Below are 19,747 nucleotides of genomic sequence, written 5' to 3' on the forward strand. Positions count from 1 at the left end.
GATTAAAACTTCCATCTCTAACTGATAGAGGAGCCAATGAGAAGAGGTGTCATGCTGGACCTTCTTCTCACCAACAAGGAGGAGCTGGTGGGGAATATGAGGCTCAAGGGCAGCCCTGGCTGTGGTGACCATGAAATGATGGAATTCAAGATCCTCAGGGCAGCAAGGAGGACACACAGTAAGCTCTCTACCCTGGACTTCAGGAGAGCAGACTTTGGTCTCTTCAGGGATCTGCTTGGCAGAGTACCAGGTTACAAAGCCCTAGAGGGAAGAGGGGCCCAAGAAAGCTGGTTAATATTCAAGGATCACCTCCTCCAAGCTCAGGATCGATGCATCCCAACAAAGATGAAGTTGGCCAAAAATGCTAGGAGGCCTGCATGGATGAACAAGGAGCTCCTGGACAAACTCAAACAGGAAGCCTACAGAGGGTGGAAGCAAGGACAGGTATCTTGGGAGGAATACAGAAAAATTGTCTGAGCAGCCAGGGATCAGGTTAGGAAAGCTAAAGACCAAGTAGAATTAAATCTGGCCAGGGATGTCAAGAAAAGCTTCTATAGGTATGTGAGTGATAAAAGGAAGACTAGGGAAAATGTGGGCCCTCTCTGGAAGGAAATAGGAGACTTGGTCACCCAGGATGTGGACAAGGCTGAGGTACTCAGTGACTTTTTTGCCTTGGTCTTCACTGGCAAGGGCTCTAGTCACACTGCTCAAGTCACAGAAGGCAAAGGCAGGGTCTGGGAGCATGAGGAACCACCCGCTGTAGGAGAGGACCAGGTTCAAGACCATTTCAGGAGCCTGAAGGTGTACAAATCCATAGGACCTGAAGAGGTAACATCTGTGGATCCTGAGAGAATTTATGGATGAAGTTGCCGTGCCACTATCCATCTATGTTTGAGAAGTCATGGCAGTCCAGTGAAGTTCCTGCTGAGTGGGAAAGGGCAAACAGCCCCAGTTTTTTAAAAAGGAATAAAAGGAAGACCGGAGGAACTACAGGCCAGTCAGTCTCACCTCTGTGCCTGGCAAGATCACAGAGCAGATTCTCCTGGAAACTCTGCTAAGACATGGAAAATAAGGAAGTGATCGGTGACAGCCAGCATGGCTTCACTAAGGGCAAATTGTGCCTGACAAATTTGGTGGCTTTCTACAATAGGATTATGACATTGGTGGATAAGGGAAGAGCAACTGACATTGCCTACCTGAACGTGTGCAAAGTGTTTGACACTGTCTCACATGAAATCCTTGTTTCTGAATTGGAGAGACATGGATTTGATGGATGGATTACTCGGTGGATAAGGAATTAGCTGGATGGTTGCACTCAAAGAGTTGAGGTCAACAGTTCGGTGTTGGAGTGGAGACCAATGATGAGTGGCATTCCTCAGGGGTCAGTACTGGGACCAGTGCTGTTTAACATCTTTGTTGGCAACATGGACAAGTGGGATTGAGTGCACCCTCAGCAAGTTTGCTGGTGACAGTAAGCTGTGTGGTGCAGTCAAAACGCTGGAGGGAAGCAATGCCATCAAGGGATGTGGACAGGCTTGAGAGGTAGGACTGTGCGAACCTCATGCATTTCAACAAGGCCAAGTGCAAGGTCCTGCACGTGGGTTGGGACAATCTGAAGCACAAATACAGGCCAGGCAGAGAATGGATTTGAGAGCAGCCCAGAGGAGAAGGACTTGGGGGTGTTGGTTAAAGAGAAGCTCAATATGACCCAGCAATGTGCACTCGCAGCCCAGAACTCCAACCATATCCTGGGCTGCATCAAAACAAGTGTGGCCAGCAGGTCAAGGGAGGTGATTCTGCCCCTTTACTCTACTCTGGTGAGACCCCACCTGGAGTAGTGCATCCAGCTCTGGAGCCCCCAACATAAGAAGGACATGGACCTGGTGGATCAAGTCCAGAGGAGGGCCATGAAGATCATCAGAGGGCTGGAGCACCTCTCCTATGTGGACAGGCTGAGAGAGTTGGGATTGTTGAGCCTGGAGAAGAGAAGGCTCTGGGGACACCTTATAGCAGCTTTTCAGTACATAGAGGGGGCTTACAGGAAGGAAGGGGAGGGATTCTTTATCAGGCAGTGTAGTGATAGGATGAGGTGTAATGGTTTAAAACTGAAAGAGGGTAGATTTAGATTTTTATATTAATGGGAAGATGTTCTTTACAATGAGGGTGGTGAGATACTGTCACAGGTTGCCTAGGGAAGTTGTGGAAGCCCCATCCCTGGAAGCGTTCAAGGCCAGGTTGGATGCGACATTAAGTAACCAGGTCTAGTGGAAGGTGTCACTGCCCATGGCGGGGGGGGGTTGGAACCAGATGATCTTTAAGGTCCCTGCCAGTGCAAGCCAGTCTGAATCTATGAAACTGTGCGCTATTCAAGTCCCACTGTTTGCTGGTTTTGGAAATATACAAGTTGGCTTTAGTAAGAATTCAGAACTTAATTTAAAACTTATTTCCTGACATAGTCAGAATTCCCAGTGCTAACAAGTCTACAGTTATATCACGGACTGTGAATCAGCCAGTGAACTGTTTGCACTCTGCTCTCTATTTTTGTATTTTTATCCATGTATTCAGTGTAATGGGTTCTAACTTGTATTGTGTCAGTAGCTTCAGAAGATACCTGAGAAATTACTGAATTGGTTTACACATGATTTGTTTTGGAGAATTTTCAATAATCATGGGGTCTGACTAGATACTTTAACAAGTCTTTTAGAGAAACTAGTGTTAATAAAGAGATCTGTCTGCTAAAGTAATTTACCAAATTGCTTGCTCTTTTTTGTGTGTATGTGGCATGATACTGTTTCTTACTTGATAGGTCCCAGAACAGCAGAGGCAAATCTCACTCAAGTCTACTCCAGCTTCAGGTGAAAGAGGAATGTGAGTTGAACGGTTTGGGGGTTTTGCGGAATTTCTGTGATTGGTGTTTCTTGGTTTTGTCTTTATCTAGTTGCTCTTCTTTTTAGTAAACCACTGGCTTTTCACAATTTTTCTTAAGCACCTTTGAATATACTGATTGATGTAATATGATCCTCCTGTTTTCTCAGCTACAGTTAATCAATAAAGCTTTTAAGTTTTTATATTGTCATACTAACTACCAGGAACATGGTATCCAGGAAACACAAAAGATTTTTCAAATGTTTTCAGACTTCAAGGTTCTTGAAGTTGTATAGTTTTGATTGTTACCTTTAACCTTTTTGGTTTTGTGGAGGGAGCCTCTTTGTGCAAGAATCTCAAAAATGAGAAATGGACTAAACAGACAGTAATTCTAACAACAGAAAAAATAGTCAAATGACTAAGCTCTAAAATGGGAAATACTACTGTATTACTAAGTTTAGATGACAAACTCCCTTTCACTTTTTATGACAGCATCCTTTTGAAAGGAAGGCTTTAAAAAATGACTCTTAAAATTTGGCTTATTCTTGTCTCAACCAAGATGTGATGTTGAGTAAATCAGTTAGTTTTAGCGTAGGATGTATTTACTCACTGGAACAAAGACCCAGCACAGCTAACAGTACAAGCTACGCACTACTCCTTTAGATCTGCTTACAGATTTCTAGTTGATTACCTTTGAAGAAACCTGTCGAACCTCTAAGCTGGACAAAATGCTACTGATGGCATAGTGGGTTTCTTTTTTCTTTTTTTTAACTATAAACAAGTTTTGGAAGACAATTATGCCCTTGTCAGACTTTTAAATTTTAAACCTTTAAAAATTATTATTTCCAGTGATGATGATATATTTGCATTTAGTATTTTTAAAATCTGCTTTCTGTACTACCATGATGAAACCAACATCCTGTTTTTCAGTGCTAGCACTTCAGATCCACCAACAGCAAATATTAAACCAACTCCTGTTGTGTCAACTCCAAGTAAAGTGACTGCTGCTGCAATAGCTGGGAATAAGTCTACTCCAAGAGCCAGTATCCGTCCAATGGTTACTCCTGCTACAGTCACTAATCCTACCACTACTCCAACAGCTACAGTTATGCCTACAACGCAGGTGGAGACTCAGGAAGGTAAGCGTTTTAGTATAGTATAAGGACCTACAGTAAACACAAATGCTACCTTTGCTTTGAAATCTTGGGAATTACTAATTTGAAAGTACCTCAAAAAGTTTTATTGTCTTTCAATATTGCATGTTTATGACTACTTCTGTTGCAACAAAATTCATGATTCCTCAACTGAAGATGGGTATAAGCAATGTTAACTCAGTCTGCAAAACATTGAATCAGCTTATTTAGGGCATTCTGAAAAGGAGAATGTGAACTGCATTAGATAATATGAAGAGAGTTGAATGTGCTGCTGTTTGCCTTTCAGCTATGCAATCAGAAGGACCTGTGGAGCATGTTCCAGTCTTTGGAAGCACTAGTGGGTCTGTGCGTTCCACCAGTCCCAATGTTCAGACATCTCTCTCTCAGCCCATCTTGACTGTTCAGCAGCAGACGCAAGCGACTGCTTTTGTGCAGCCCACTCAGCAAAGTCATCCTCAGATTGAGCCCGCTAATCAAGAGCCATCCCCTACCATTGTAGAAGTTGTACAGAGCTCTCAAATAGAGAGGCCCTCCACTTCTACAGCAGTGTTTGGCACAGGTTGGTTTTATTTATAGGCCTACCTTTTTGAGTAGTTCCTTTTAAGTAGCTCCATTTGGACCCTTGTCAAACCAGGCCTAACTTCAGCAAAAGAATTGGCTCTTTCTTTCCTCCCCCCCCCCCCTTAGTTTATTGCCTGTTTTACAAACTTCTGAGGTTAGGCTGCTTTCTTAAACCTTCAGAAATGGTATCTCTGGAATGCTGTGTCACTCATTCCTTAAAGTAGCAAAGAAAAACTCACATGTTTGTTTATCTATTCAAGAGCAGTACTGGGGTTTAATACATTAAACCTTGCTGCCCCTGTTTCTATGGTGCTGTTGGAGCAATATTAATTTTAGGAGTTGTGAGTAAGCTGCTTAAGTTGGAATGTAAAATATAGAGAACTCTAAAGCCACTCAGTGTGATACACTGTTGCACATCTGTTTGCCCTACATAGTGTAGATTTTGGTGTAGAATGTTTATTTCCCAAAATACACTTTTGTAAACTGCTTTTTTTTGTTTCCCAGCTGTTAAACTTTTAGGTGTACTTGTCAAAAGCAAAGATGTTGCAAAAAATATTTCAGTTGTGCCCTAAAGCTTACATTTTATGTCAGTTAGGTTGTGCATACAGGTCCAAGAGTATAAGACTTGTAACAAGAGGCTGATGTTTTCACGTACTAGGAAACGGCACAAGGTGATTCTCTCATTCTGTTATCATTCACTGCAGTCTTCCAGAGTAAAATACCAAACCTTTTGATTTTCTTTTTTGTGCATTTGTTGTTCTGAAAATAACTGAGAGGCTCTTTTAAGTTTCAGCTACCCCAAGTTCTTCACTGTCTAAACGTCCACGAGAGGAAGAGGAGGATAACACTGTGGAAAATTCAGACCAAATTTCAGAGGAAACAGTGGATGTACCACTTCCAAAGAAACTGAGAAGCATACAGAGAGTTGGACCTGAGGTTTGCAAGAACATAAAATGTTCTACTTTGGGACTACTTTGTCCCTTTGGAAGATTTTAATGGAAAGAGCAAGTATATTACTTCAGAGCAAGTCAGTTAATTCTTAATGTGACTTTATAATCTGTCAGGGAGGAAGCAGTTATGTTTGGGTATCATAAGAGGCAGAAGTTATAACGCTTGCAATGAATGATGCAAATCTTAGTGAACTGTAGGATGGAAGAGAAAGGGCCTGTGTCCTAGCATTGAGGAGGAGGAAGTTAAAACATTTTTCAGTGTGGTCTGGAAGGTCATTATCTTTGGTTATTCTGGAATAAAATACAGTGTACTTGAGGAGATGGCAGGGAAGCAAAGATGAGTTCCATGGAAAAGCTTACAGGAGATGCATATGAAGTATTGGTGTGAGGAATTTGGGATGTCCAGAAAAGGGTAAGATTGTATAAGAACATTGTCACTTAATTAGCTGAGAGGATGGAGGTGGAATGGGAAACCTTGAGGGTTTGTGTTTTGGTTATGAAAATATTTAGAGACACTGAGGTCCAGTGGAATGCAATGGGAAAGTTGTATTTCTCCAGAGCAGAGCGATGGGGTGCTAGATAAAAGCAGAGCTAAGGAATAATAGTGAAAGGGGAACAAAACGTAGCCCATGATCTTTGTGGAAAAGATAATTTTTTTAAAAAGTAAAAAAAATCTCAAACACGGTAAAGAACCAAACTTTAGGGCTAATGATGTGTTTTAAACAAGAAAAATATATGCTCTTTCAGGAGGAAGTAACAGCAGAAGAGAGCACTGATGGTGAGGTAGAAGCTCAAACATACAATCAAGACTCGCAAGACTCAATTGGAGAAGTAAGCATATTTGAAAAGAAGAAAATTTTCATCTCAGGAGAAATAGCTGTCTTCTCCTCCCCTCCCCCTGCCCAGCTCTCAATATTTTTAGAAGTGAAATCTCAAATCAAATCCTGCAGGTTTCCAGTGGTAACCACTTATAACCTTTTAAAGTTTAGACTTGTAATGTTCAAGGATAGGTACCCAATTTTTATTGCACTCTGTATATACCTATATAAGTAACATTCAGAATGTTAATGAAGCTTTGCAATTTTGAATTGTGATTCCGTATGTTGTTTTAGAAATCCTAGTGTCCTTAACCCCAGTTTTTCTGTAGTGAAACTGAGATGTAGAGGACTGAGTTTTCTGTACTTCTCTTGGCTTTCTGGCTTTTCTTTTACAGAAAGATTTGACAAATCCTTGAGCAAGCTTAGTGTTAGGTCATGATACGATAAAGGAAAAAGAAGTTGGTTTTGTTCTAGTTCTGTAAAATGCCCATTTTAGCTGTGTTAGGAAAGCCAAATACAAGTGAAAACCATTAATTTAATCTCCTCTTACCTCAGAAATGAGCAAAAGTTACAGTAATTCTCTAACTTGGCAAAACCTCCTGTTGAGTTGTGGAATCTATTTTCTTGAAGCATTGGTGGGCACTGAGTCTTTAGTCAGTCATTTTTTCCCTCATAACCTTTACATGTTTAAAAGGTCTGACAAACATTTATCTCCCCATTAAATCCCAGCTGTGTGCTTTCTATTCCACAGGTATCTTTAAATGTTCTTTAACAGTTGTAGTACTCAGTGTGGTTACTTGAATTCTGCTGCTAGACAGCCCTCTGCTGGACCATTAAAGTGGCATGTTCAGAAAATAAGAGAACCTAGTTATCGTACCTAAACCAGAAGTCTTGAATGTTGCAGAATATATGTGGTAGAGTCCCGATTTTTTTTTTTTTTTTTTTTTTTTTTTTTTTCAAAAGAGGTTTTGAGGACTCTCCCTGATGCATATTTTTCTGAACACTTCTAGTCATACTTGCCAGGTTTAGTTCAAATATTTTGAATGTACATACATGCTGAACGGAAAGAGAACTATTTAATTGATCTGTGTCTGGCTATCATGTGAATTGCATCACTGTTCCTCCAGACCAAAAGAACTCTAAACCAGCAGCTCAGAGTTCATGCTTAGAACAGAGAGACGGTTGTTCCTTGATCCTGGGGAGACTTTTAGTTGTCTGTGATTGATTGATTGGTGACAATCATCTGTAGCATTCTCTTTTGTCCTCTCCTATATTAGTTAGGTATTAATAAACAGCAATAACTAGTGTTTCTTTTTTAAGCATCAAAGTCTGTTTCTGTTTCTCTTCTTGTTGTCCCATCAGCAGTCTTGTGCACTGACAGTAACTGCAGTATTGGTGGAGTGTTCAGAGGGTGCCTCTGAGTAACCAGGCAATTGTTCTGGCTGGATGTGAAGTAAGGGCAGAGTGCGTCCTTAGCTGTCAACAATGCTCAGTGTATCTGCATTTGCTTATTGTGCAGGTGTTGGTGATACCTCCGTGGTTATCTGAAATAGATGGGTAAGCAATTAGATAGCAGCTTTTTATTGATGTGCATTCAAATGCATCATACATGAGTAAAGTATCCCTAATGATGGCACCCATCCCAAATCAGATTTGGAAGTGAAGGACAAAATACTTGTTGCAGAGCAGCTCTCCATTTGGTTGAGGTTGAGAGCTAGGAGTGGAAACAGGAAACTCTTATAAAAACTCTCTGAAGAGCATTTTAAGAATTGTATATGCTGCATTTCATTTTGTTCCTTCTGGTAATTTACTTTTATCTTTTATAGGGTGTCACACAGGGAGAGTACACTCCTATGGAGGATAGTGAAGAAACTTCCCAGTCTATCCCAATAGATCTTGGACCTCTTCAGTCAGATCAACAAAATACTTCATCCTCTCAGGATGGTCAGTCCAAGAGAGATGATGTCATTGTAATTGATAGTGATGATGAAGATGATGATGATGAAGAAAATGAAGGCGAGCAGGAAGTATGTATATGGAATTACTTTGTTTATGAACTACTTTATTTATGATTTTGTCTGTGATCACATGTAAAGCTCACCTGGCAGGACTGACTTAATCAATTTTTATTTTTATTTTTGCTGTATTTATGTAGCCTGAGATTCTAGTGTTTTAAAGATACTTGCTAATTCAGCTTGATATATTTGAAGTCATAAAATTCCACAGTGCCTCTAGATTATCTGTGACTATTCGACATACAAGGGTGGCCTCTGAGGAGAGGCTGGGGGCTGCCCTGTGCTGGGAAAAGTCTGTTCCAGCTGCTTCCACAGTGGCCCCACTGCAGGACACAGCTGAGCCCATCAGCTAGTGAATACGTATATAAGAAAGGGCAAAACGCTGCATGGCAGTGTTAGTGTGAGGAGGGGAAAAAAAAATGTGAGAAACAATCCTGAGAACACAAAAGTCAAAGAAGAATAAGGAGGAGGAGGAGGAAGTGCTCCAGGCATTGGAGCAGATAGTTCTGTAGTCCACAACAGACCGGGTATTTCCCTGCAGCCTGTGGAGAGGAGGATATTCCCTGGAGGAAACTGCAGCCCATGGTGGAGTAGGCTCTACTGGCAGGAACTGTGGCCCACGAAGAGGAGCCAATGCAGGAGCAGGTTTATCCTGATGGATGGCAGCCCTTCAGTAGGAAGGACCCACTGGACTAGTTCTTGAAGGACTGCAGTCTATGGAGAGGACTCACACTGGAGCAGGGGAAAAAGCATGAGGAAGGACCAGCAGAAAGAAACTGTTATGGACTGACCACAGTCTCCCATTCCTTGTCCCCTCTGCCCTGCTTGGGGTGGGGAAGGAAGAGGAGGAGCTGGGAAAGAGGGAGTGAAGTTGAGCCTGGGAAGAAGAAGGGGGTGGGTGGAAGGTGTTATAGTTTTGTCAGTTTCTCGCCATCCAACTCCATTTTTAATTGGCAACAAAATAAATTAATTTAATATGAGTTAAATCTGTTTTACCTGTAACAGTAATTGGTAAGTGATCTGCCTGGCTTTATCTTGACCCTCAAGCTTTTCCATCTTATTTTCTACCCTTGTCCTGTTGAAGAGGGAGGGAGTGGCTGGGTCGGGGTCTGGCAACCAGCCAAGGTAACTTACCACAGCAATCAAAAAATACATACATCTACTTTGTGGATTATAAATGCTGAACATCTTCAGAAAGAGATCCACAGACAGAGGTGGTCTATGTAACACAAAGTGAAATGTACCACTTCAAGAATGGAAATTATTCCACTATCCTTCCTGCACTTCTTTAAGGCTTTTTTATGGTCATATCATAGGACTATGAGGATGAGGAAGAGGAAGATGAGGATGATGATGAAGACACAGGGATGGGAGATGAAGGTGATGACAGTAATGAAGGAACTGGTAGTGCTGATGGCAATGATGGATATGAAGCCGATGATGCTGAGGTGAGATTTGTACCTTACCTTTGTTAATAGCTTGTTATATTTCTTGGAATAAATTGGTATTGTAATGAATCTGCAGAGTTTTAAATACTTGAAAGAGAAAATCTTAGTATGAATTCATCCCAGAAAATTGAGATTGCTGGTAACTTCTGTTATAACTGGTGTTTTCAAAATAAAAGCCAACTTTGAATGTTTCAGATGGCTGAATGAAAATGCAAAGTACAAGAGCCAGCAACAAATACTGTAGTTGCAGAGCTAGTAAGGCAGTTTCTTCAGAAGCTTTATATTTCATTGTCTATTACTATTAAATCATGATGGCTACATTGTTCACGTTTGTATATATACAGATATGCAAAACATCTGAAATTTCATACTTCTATATGTTTACCTGACTGTATATATTTACAGAAATAATTTAAGATTTTAATATATTTTACTTTGTTTACTTTGTGAATGCTTTTTTGCTGCTTTTATATTCTCTTTACGGCCTGTAAGTTGTTTAGTGCTAAGTCATATTATGTTTATGTGGTTTTTTAGGGTGCTGATGGTACAGATCCCGGAACAGAAACTGAGGAAAGCATGGGAGGAGGTGAAAGCAACCAGAGGGCAGCAGATTCTCAAAACAGTGGTATGGTTATTCCATGTTTCTTCAAAGTCTATGTTTGTAAAGGGGAAAATGTAGAAGCTGGTTTGCATGTGTTAAAATATGCACTAACGACCATTTTAACCTGAAATGTAGGTTCTTTTGAAGTGTTCTTTTCTGGGTATATTCTGCAATTCTTTGAAAACACTTCAAGCTCTGGTTGCTGTGAAAACTGCTGTTGATGGCTCAGTAGATTAATCTCCTCTCTCTAAATCAGCACTTGAATAATCAAAAGTTTGTTTCAGTGCTGGTGTTTTCAGTGCTTCATAGCTTGCACAAGTCTTATTTTAAGTAATTTTAAATAACAGTACTGACCTGTCCTCACTCTTGCAACAGTAAAAATGTCTGTGTTAATGTGGTAGCAGAATTTGAAGATTTGCCTTCATGTTTTTAACTCAGCTGGGAGAGCATGTATTTAGTCCTTTATACTTCCGTATGTTTTAGGAGAAGGGAGTACAAGTGCTGCGGAGTCCACTTTTCCTCATGAAAATTCAAGAGAACAGCAGCCATCGTCTGCCTCAGAGAGACAGACCCCTCGCCCCCCACAGTCACCACGCAGACCACCACATCCACTGCCCCCACGACTAACTATTCATGCTCCTCCTCAAGAACTGGGTCCCCCAGTACAGGTATAAACTCTCTCTAGTGTTTCAGAACACTTTAAAAAAAAAAAAAAAACCCAAAAACGGTATGACTTCTTCTAAATAAAACTTAGGTGCTCTGCCTATTGTAAAAATAGGTGACATCTATTTAGAATCCTAAAAATGGTAGCTGAGCAAACTGACTTAACGTGTCTCATCCTGCAGATTATGGCTGGACAGGGAACATTAAAAGCAGTAAGGCACTTGTGATGGATTTTTGTCTTGAAATTCTTCGGTGACTGTTTGTCAGGTTGTAACTCAGGCAGATTGGCAGGGGTTTTTATTAGTCTCTACCCCAATGCAGATTGGGCAGAGGAATGTTGCCATTCATTTTCTAAGCTAAACCTTTCACAGTCAGTGATTATGATTCACTGATTCACAGCCCATGATTTTTTGATGTAGACCTATAGGTTTTGTAAATTAAAACATCACAAGCTGAATTTTGCAAAAATATCCTGACTGAAATTATCCTTTACCATTAATTTGCTCTAAGGCGTGGGGCCACAATATTTCTGCGTTCAAGTTTTCTGTCCTCAGTAGAAAGTTGAGTAAAATAGTAATGTTACTTACCCAGAATTTAAACCCACATGGTTCTCTTTCATGGTTAGACCAGGCAGCAGATACGAGATGTGGCTTAGCTGCTGCCATGGTCTATTCTTTAAGAAGGGATGATGCTGTACTGAGCAGTGTTGTACACTGGCATGTAATTGTTAGCTTACTAGTTTAGCTACTATCCTTGGCTCTTATTGAACAATTGTATGTTATTAGAATACCAGGAAAGCATTCACACTATTTTTATTTTACTCTGAAGAGAATCCAGATGACTCGAAGACAGTCGGTGGGGCGTGGACTTCAGCTGACTCCTGGTATAGGTGGGATGGTAAGTACACAAAAGTCTCCTACTAAAAGTCTGCATTGAGGGAATGTTGATAACTCTTGGCGTGTTTTTGTTTGGGTGTTTGGTTTTTTTTTTTTAAACAAGTCTAGCTACTGACTTCAGGGGTGGGATGGTGGCTGTAGCCTTGCAGATAATATCTTAGTCCTGTTAGTTTCTGTACTAATGGAAGGCAAATACTAGACAAGTCCCAGGAAGGTAAAGCTCTTCAAAAGAGATTAAATTGGTTTTGTCCAAGGCAGTTTCAATTACTTGTTTTTAGAATCAGTCTTTTAATGTGGATATGTTACGGGAAAAATCAATAAAACGTTCTCAGCCTCATTCTAAAGGAACAAGGCTAATTTATGCTTTCTGTCTGTCTTTTTCAGCTAATTTTGAAGCCTTTAGTCAACTTCAGCTGTATTTGACAGAATGAATGCAAGTTCAGTGAGGGAGGGGAGAGAGACTGACTAAAAAAAGTATCTTTTTTGAGATCAAAGGCATCAGCTCAGATTTGTTGATTCTGATTGGCTTACATGTATGTGCTACTCAATTTCTTGTTGGAGCTGGGCTCAGTACTTTACTGCTTTTTGCCTGCACAGTAACTAAGCACATGGGAGGGACCTTACGGGTACTACAGAGAGAAAGGTTTGAAAGATACGGGAGAAACACAGGGAGATGAAGACAGTGACTCATGGAGGGCGAGGGAAGAGGGAGCTGAGGCTTCTGGCTTTGTAGGCAATGCAGGAACAGAGAACACAAGTCTATAGGGAACAGATTAACATTTTGAAAAACCCCATATGCTAGGTACATTGCAGCAGTCCAGATTAAGACAGATGATTCCTATCTGTTTATGAATACATCACCCTAAGATTCCTTTGTAGTCAACAGGGAGGTGTGGCACTTTCATGGTGGAATGATCTCATGGAGTAGATGTTTAAAAATCCTTTGAAAGATGGGTGCCCTGCAAGTGTATGGTTTTTATTTTGGTTTTATTTGGGTTGTTTTATTGCCTGTACAGACGATCTATCTAACGAGCTCAGATTCAGAAGTCTGAAATTAGACAAGAATTTTGTTGGAACTAAATGTATCTTTGTTTTGCTGGACAATCTGGAAGAAGCAAACCAACCTTGAACTCGTTTTGATAGAAACTGGAAAGACATTGTAGGCTCTCATATCAATCTGTTTTTTTCCAGCAGCAGCACTTCTTTGATGATGAGGACAGAACAGTTCCAAGCACACCAACTCTTGTAGTTCCACATCGTACAGATGGATTTGCAGAAGCCATTCAGTGAGTAGATGTAAAGAAAAAAAAGAAAATGAGACATCTATTTCTTCCCATTTTTCATTGTAACAAAGATAAATTCAAATGAAATGAACTTGTGATTGGAGTAACATGATAAAACATGTTAAGTAGTGTGATAGATGACTGCATCTACAAATAAGTAATTGTTGTTTGAACTGCGTATCATGAAACGTACCAGCAAATTAGGAAGCAGATAATCTCAAATGTATTGTAACATACTGACTTAGGAAATTGATCAAAAAAAATAGGTTCTTCTGTTTCAATTCCTTTCTCTCCGCCATCCTCCCCCCTCCCCCCCCCAATTGTTAACAATAAAAGTAGGAAAAGTTATCTCTGTTTTCAGATCTGGGATGGTTCTGGACATGTTCCGCAATCCACTTAAAACTGTGAGAATTCATAGAATGAATAATGTATCACAGTATGCTAGGGATTGGAAGGGACCTCAAAAGATCATCTAGTCCAATCCCCCTGTCGGAGCAGGAGCACCTAGATGAGGTTGCACAGGAAGGCGTCCAGGCGAGTTTTGAATGTCTCCAGAGAAGGAGACTCCACAACCTCCCTGGGCAGCCTGTTCCAGTGCTCTGAAAGTTAAAGAATAAAGTAAAGAATATTCTCTTCAGGACTGTTTTACAGATTTCAGATGTAGTCCAAATAAGTTTGAAAAAGTAATTGCTATTTAATTAGCAGTAGTTTAGCTGGTTTTTATGGTCAGTATTAGTTTATTTTGTCTCATGCATAATTTATTCTCTTGTTTTGGTCAGAAAGTTATCTTTTTTTCTTCTTCAACCCTCCCCACGCCTGAGCATTGGAAAAATTGCAGAATTCCTTAAATCTTGATTTTGATAGTTCCCCCCAGGTAGCTGGAGTTCCTAGATTCAGATTTGGACCCCCTGAAGATATGCCACAAACTAGCTCAAGTCACTCTGATCTTGGTCAGCTTGCATCCCAAGGAGGTAAACTTCTGTACTTTCTTTTCCATGGTAGTTCGAATGAAAAACAAATAATGCAGTCAATAAAATGCAGTTCTACTTCGAGTACTCATTAAAGTGTGGAAACCCGCAACTCTTAAATAATTGTCAGCAGAGAGAGACTTAACAGAAAGTAAAAAGGTGTTTCCTTCAAGATGCAGTACTTCTATTTGTAATATGATTTAACGAGTATGATGCTTCTGTGGGTGGGAACAACAGGCTTGTGGACCAGAGAAACTGACATTTTGTGTAGGACAAATTGCCTGCCAGGCACAAGAAACTTCATTTAAGGAGAAATTAAATATTGAAGGAATGGCTTTTAACTTTAATTTTACTGTTGATTGTAGCTGTAGTAAAATAATAGGGGGGAACATCAAATGCAAAGAAAACTTTGGGATATCTCCTTACCTGCTAAGAGATGGCCAGGAAATTTGCATAATGTTGTCTTTGTTGTTCCTGAATCAGTCCCTTTCCCCTGCATCCCTGCCACCATGGAACAGTATGCTATTCTTTGAAGAAAGCTCACAGCAAAGTAATAGTGTAAGAAAAGGATGAAAGTAAAACAAGCAATAATATTTTCGTCAAGGTTTTACCTTTCAATAAATTATAATTAGCTCTGGCAGTAAGTCAAAACAACTTAAAACAACAAAAATCTCCATATTTAAGTACAAATCACTGGATTTCATCAAGTGTACAGAGAGAAGACAGCAGTTAATCTGGTTTTTAGCTGGTTATTTTAATTGTTGCTAAAACTTTGTGTTGCAGGTTTAGGAATGTATGAAACTCCACTATTCCTTGCTCATGAGGAAGAATCAGGTGGTCGTAGCGTTCCAACAACACCATTACAAGTAGCAGCACCAGGTAAGTGGCAAGAAATTTGCGGGCTAAAGTAAGATCTGGAAACCTTGACTTTCCAGGAAAGAATTTTATTATTATTGTTATAGTGCTTATTGCTACATCAGGAGTATTCCAGTAGCCCTTTCCCCTACGTGCCAAAGATTTCCATAAATTTTCTCTAGGAAATTGAAACTAACTCTATGTTTATTAAACTGCCTTTCCTGTACAGTGACAGTTTTTACTGAAAGTGCATCAGCTGACGCTTCAGAGCATGCTTCTCAGTCTGTTCCCATGGTTACAACATCTACTGGCAATCTGTCCACCACTACAGAGGCTGGAGCTGGTGATGATGGGGATGAAGTTTTTGCAGAGGCAGAATCTGAAGGGTAAACTGTGACTTGTTTGGTTCACTAGAGCTAGATTTCATGTTAGTTTTAATGACTTGTTTTCATCCAAATGTGTCTGCGATTCATTTTCGATTTAACCTGTTCTTGTAGAAAGGACAGCTCAAATAGGATTTAGTAATTTTGTGAAGTACAATCTGACCTTTTTGTCTAAAACCAAAGATTTTTCTTCTGACTTTCTCCTTCTCATTTAACACAGGTAATATAAAAGTCACACACAAAAAAAAGATTTCTGTATTTTTTCAGAGTGCAAAGGGTTCTGTACTAGTCAAATACTGATGGTAAAGGCCCCAGTGGGTTTTGGAGAATAAAGGCTAAAGCTTTCCTGTTTGCTAATAGAGAAAATCACTCCTTGTTACAAAGCAAGCATCTACAAAGAAGTTATTCAGTTAAGGCAGTGCAAGTACGAAAGATGTAGCACAAGGGGGGGGAATAAGCAGTTCTTAAAAAAATTTGGTAGACAAATGATTTTGTTTTCTACTTTGCAAGTGCAATATTTAATACTTATAATAGTTGCTTTATTTTTTATTATGACCAAATACATTACAAATCTACAAGGGGATAGATAATCGTTCTATGCTATCGTTTACCTTAATTTTTATTGGTTCCATAATAGTAAAAGATGCATAGTTCACAATTTATGTACTGATTGCTAGGCATAGGAGATCTGGTAGTAAGAAAATTAAATGTTACTGCTGTGAGTTAAATATGCCACATGTTTTTCTTGATGGAGCAACAACTTGGACTGCAATAGTCTGCCTATGAGTAGGTAGAGCATAGGGTGGGTATTCTCACGTTAAGGTCTCAAATTTGTTTGTTACAGAACCATCTAACCTTTAGAAATATACCCATAGAGGAACTAAATGGTTCACAGAACAATCTGTAGTTTGGAACAGGCTTTTAGCTTGATAGCAGAGCGAGTCACTCTTGCTAATAGAGAACAGATGGTTCCCACAATTTGAGTTTTAGTTACGGTCTCCTAACAGTTTTTATATACTAATTGAAGTAAATAAAATGTATACCAAAAAGAGATCTGCAGTTAAACTACATTGAAAGTTTAATATTTTTCCAGCCCTATAATGCTTTTTGGTTTCTATCTTTTGAAGATAGAGTCCAAATGACTATGCTATTGCACCAATGAGTGATCTTTAGGCATAACCAGTCAGTGGTGATCCCTCCACTTAATTCTTCCACTGCCTAAGCATATGCACTATCACATTAAGTTTTTTAATTATTTTTGTCAAATAGCTTCTATGACCTGTGAAAGACAATATGTTGGATATGCATCTGGAGTTGGGCTGCATATCAAGGAAATTACATGGTTATTTTTCTGAAAGCCAGATAAATCTCTCATGATTGGGGCAGGCGGGACACAACAAAACAGAGTAAAACCTGTGCAAGTTTCTGGGTAAAGACGTTTGCATACAAATCTTTCTGCTCCAAGATAATGCTTCTTTTCCTGAGCTTTTTGACATTATGTGAATAAACTTGGATATTTTTCCTTCCCTTCATTCTCTTCTAGAATTACTTCAGAAGCAGGCCTAGAAATTGATAGCCAGCAAGAAGAAGAATCTGTTCAAGCATCTGATGAGTCAGATCTTCCTTCTACTAGTCAAGATCCTCCTTCTAGTTCATCTGCAGGTATGGGTTAATTGCTGGAAACAGTTGTTTCGTACCATTTCATTACACGTGGGAACTTTCTGGACCAGCGTCATGCACTGCTGATAGCCAAGATACACAAAATAAGATGGAACTCATTGAGCAAGGCCACATTTTTTTTTTGCCATTAAGACTATAGACATCAATTTTTACTTGTACTGCAATAACCGTAGGCCATAGTAAGAATAATGCTTCAAGGAGCAACAGTTACTGATACTATGGTAATTCTATCCACTGTTATGTTTGATATAAGATTTAAAAATATTTTTTCATTCAATTAAATTGGCAAAGAACAGTAAGTAAATCACTGTTGAGTTACCAATTTACAAGCTAGCACAAGTGATGAGAGAAGTCCCAAACTTGTTGTGAGGCTTTTATTTGTATCAGAGATGTCAATGAAATAAGGATGCACCTTCATAATTTTAAAGTAAATTCAAGAGCATAATAGATATCAAATCATGTAAACATTAACACTGAGAAACTGTACTAGACACAGGCATTCTTTCTTGCATTTCCACTCCTTCACAGACACAAGCAGTAATCAGCCTAAGCCATTTCGACGTGTCAGACTTCAGCCACCAACTTTAAGAACTGGTGTTCGTGGTCGTCAGTTCAACAGACAAAGGGGTAAGTGTTCATGGTTGCTCAAATTGAGACTCTTTAAAAAATGTTTTTAGTACTTTCTTCCTGTGGGGACCATATATGAAATACTACTTTATAAGCATGTGATTGCTTGTGTGACATTAAATAATACAGCATCCCTGCCCTATCTTTCAATATGTTACCCTAAGAGCTCTGTAGTTTTGCTTTAGTGCGTTAGTTTGAGCATGTTTTAGCTAGGCAGACTTTCTTCTTATGTAGCACTTGGTTCTTACCAGTAGAGAGAGGGTAGATCCTAAACTAAGCAAAGTTTTAAAAGAGGATTTAAAAAATAATGTTAGGACATAAGTGTAGAAATCTTTGGTTTTAACATTACATATCAGTTTCCCATTTGGTACGTAGGAATTCCAGTTATTATCTCACTATTTCTTAGACTGATTTAAAAAAAAAAAAAAGTTTATGGAAGTATAACAGGTTTTTGTAATGTAATATAGAGTTAAACCATGACAATAAATTATTCTTTCCAGCTTTGGTATTAAGAAAAATCCACAGATGAATTGTATTGTTGGCATTATTTTAACGTTGTAGAAGATTTGATACAAGCATTGAAGTTACAAGTATCTGGTATTTTAAAGGACAAAAAAAAAAAAAGGGAGGAGGTGTAAGAATGCTATACTTGTTCTTTTGGCATAGAGTCTGAGATAGGATCACAAGTCAACAACTTTTTTTAAACGACAGAAGTATAATGTATCTGTATCACCAGCCTCTAGGGGAGGGAGGGGGAGCTTGAGTTTTATCAGAAAGGAAGTGCTCCACTGCAGTAGCAATTCCTTACAGAAGGATGAAGTATCACATGTACCAATGGTTGATTAAAAGGATGAAAAGGATGTCTATTAATGCATTTGTTTTCTTTCCCAACGCAGGTGTAACTCATGCAATGGGAGGCAGAGGAGGCCTGAACAGAGGAAATATTAGTTAAATGACCTGTAAAGTAATTACAGTTGTGTATACAAAAGTGCCAGTTTGCCTGTGGTTGCTTTAGTGTAATGAAGCCAGAGCTTAAAGCAGCATTTTATACTTAGATTTGTGTGCACACATTTCAATGTCCTTATTAATAAAATTAGACAAAATGTCAACATTCAAATGGCATCGTTTTTTAAAAATCCTCTGCTGTGCATCACTTGCTAGGACAGTTGTACCAGTCTTTGGATACAGTCTTTCCTGTGAGAGCAGTAACAGGTCTTGCTATTCTTTTGCCGATGTCCAAACTGTAGTACCGATCTGAAATGAAGATATGTCAGAATTAAAATTCAAAAACTACATTTAGTACATGGAAAGAATCTTGAAGTTAAAGCCTCCTTTTGATTTCATTTAGGCATAAATAACAGATTTTTCATTCCACATATATACATACATACATGGAGTTGAGAGTCCTCAACTTTATCTTTTACATGTCCTTCTTTTGGAGCTAAGTTTTACAGTACTGCTAATAATTAAAACTGTCCCAAGAACAGGGAGTAGGGAAGAATACTTTTATACTGCTAGAACACAAAAATAGTTTTAAGAATTTGGAAATGAAACAAAACAATCCTGCACTGATTGCAAAAGTGGGAACTCTCTGGTCCCCAAGTGTGAATTGTCCTACGTTAAGGTTAGGAATTAGGTCACACTGGCAGAGACTTACTTCAGTATCCTGTGTTTGGATACGGATAGTTCTTAAAGAGTCATTTTTTCTGAATAATCCAGAAAATTCTGAGGAATGCTTTTGCATGATCCTGGCTAGAGGGTTTTGTTTTATCAGAAACAGTTCTATGGAAGCCAGTGAAAAAACTTATCAATGTGCAGTGGTCCAAGGATTTCAACCTATCATTAATATAATTCTGCATTTAAGTGTCAGGTTTTTTTATCACTTTATAAGCCTGAACTCTTACAGCAACGTATTCCACAACTGGCTCGCTTGAATCAGTGTACCTCATTGCTGCTAGTTGTCCTGTAACTCTTGATTTC

General features: G+C 39.3%; 1 protein-coding gene across 1 annotated transcript in view; it reads left to right on the forward strand.

Annotated features, from left to right (window-relative positions):
* The window catches only part of TPR (translocated promoter region, nuclear basket protein), a gene marked incomplete at its 5' end in the record, with an annotated part of 45,921 nt that extends 27,045 nt beyond the window's left edge, over window positions 1–18,876 (forward strand). The window contains 17 exons of the mRNA XM_082483833.1: window positions 2,807–2,868; window positions 3,796–4,004; window positions 4,306–4,578; window positions 5,368–5,516; window positions 6,278–6,361; window positions 8,175–8,375; window positions 9,680–9,811; window positions 10,346–10,436; window positions 10,896–11,080; window positions 11,904–11,972; window positions 13,163–13,257; window positions 14,119–14,225; window positions 15,006–15,101; window positions 15,307–15,463; window positions 17,004–17,122; window positions 17,669–17,767; window positions 18,664–18,876. Coding sequence (XP_082339959.1) covers window positions 2,807–2,868; window positions 3,796–4,004; window positions 4,306–4,578; window positions 5,368–5,516; window positions 6,278–6,361; window positions 8,175–8,375; window positions 9,680–9,811; window positions 10,346–10,436; window positions 10,896–11,080; window positions 11,904–11,972; window positions 13,163–13,257; window positions 14,119–14,225; window positions 15,006–15,101; window positions 15,307–15,463; window positions 17,004–17,122; window positions 17,669–17,767; window positions 18,664–18,719 — 2,184 coding nt within the window. The 3' untranslated portion in view covers window positions 18,720–18,876. The remainder of the gene's footprint in view (window positions 1–2,806; window positions 2,869–3,795; window positions 4,005–4,305; window positions 4,579–5,367; window positions 5,517–6,277; window positions 6,362–8,174; window positions 8,376–9,679; window positions 9,812–10,345; window positions 10,437–10,895; window positions 11,081–11,903; window positions 11,973–13,162; window positions 13,258–14,118; window positions 14,226–15,005; window positions 15,102–15,306; window positions 15,464–17,003; window positions 17,123–17,668; window positions 17,768–18,663) is intronic.
* Window positions 18,877–19,747: the final 871 nt, after the last annotated feature.

The sequence above is a fragment of the Vanellus vanellus genome, assembly GCF_965231255.1.
Source record: "Vanellus vanellus genome assembly, chromosome: 5".
Classification (NCBI taxonomy): Eukaryota; Metazoa; Chordata; class Aves; order Charadriiformes; family Charadriidae; genus Vanellus; species Vanellus vanellus.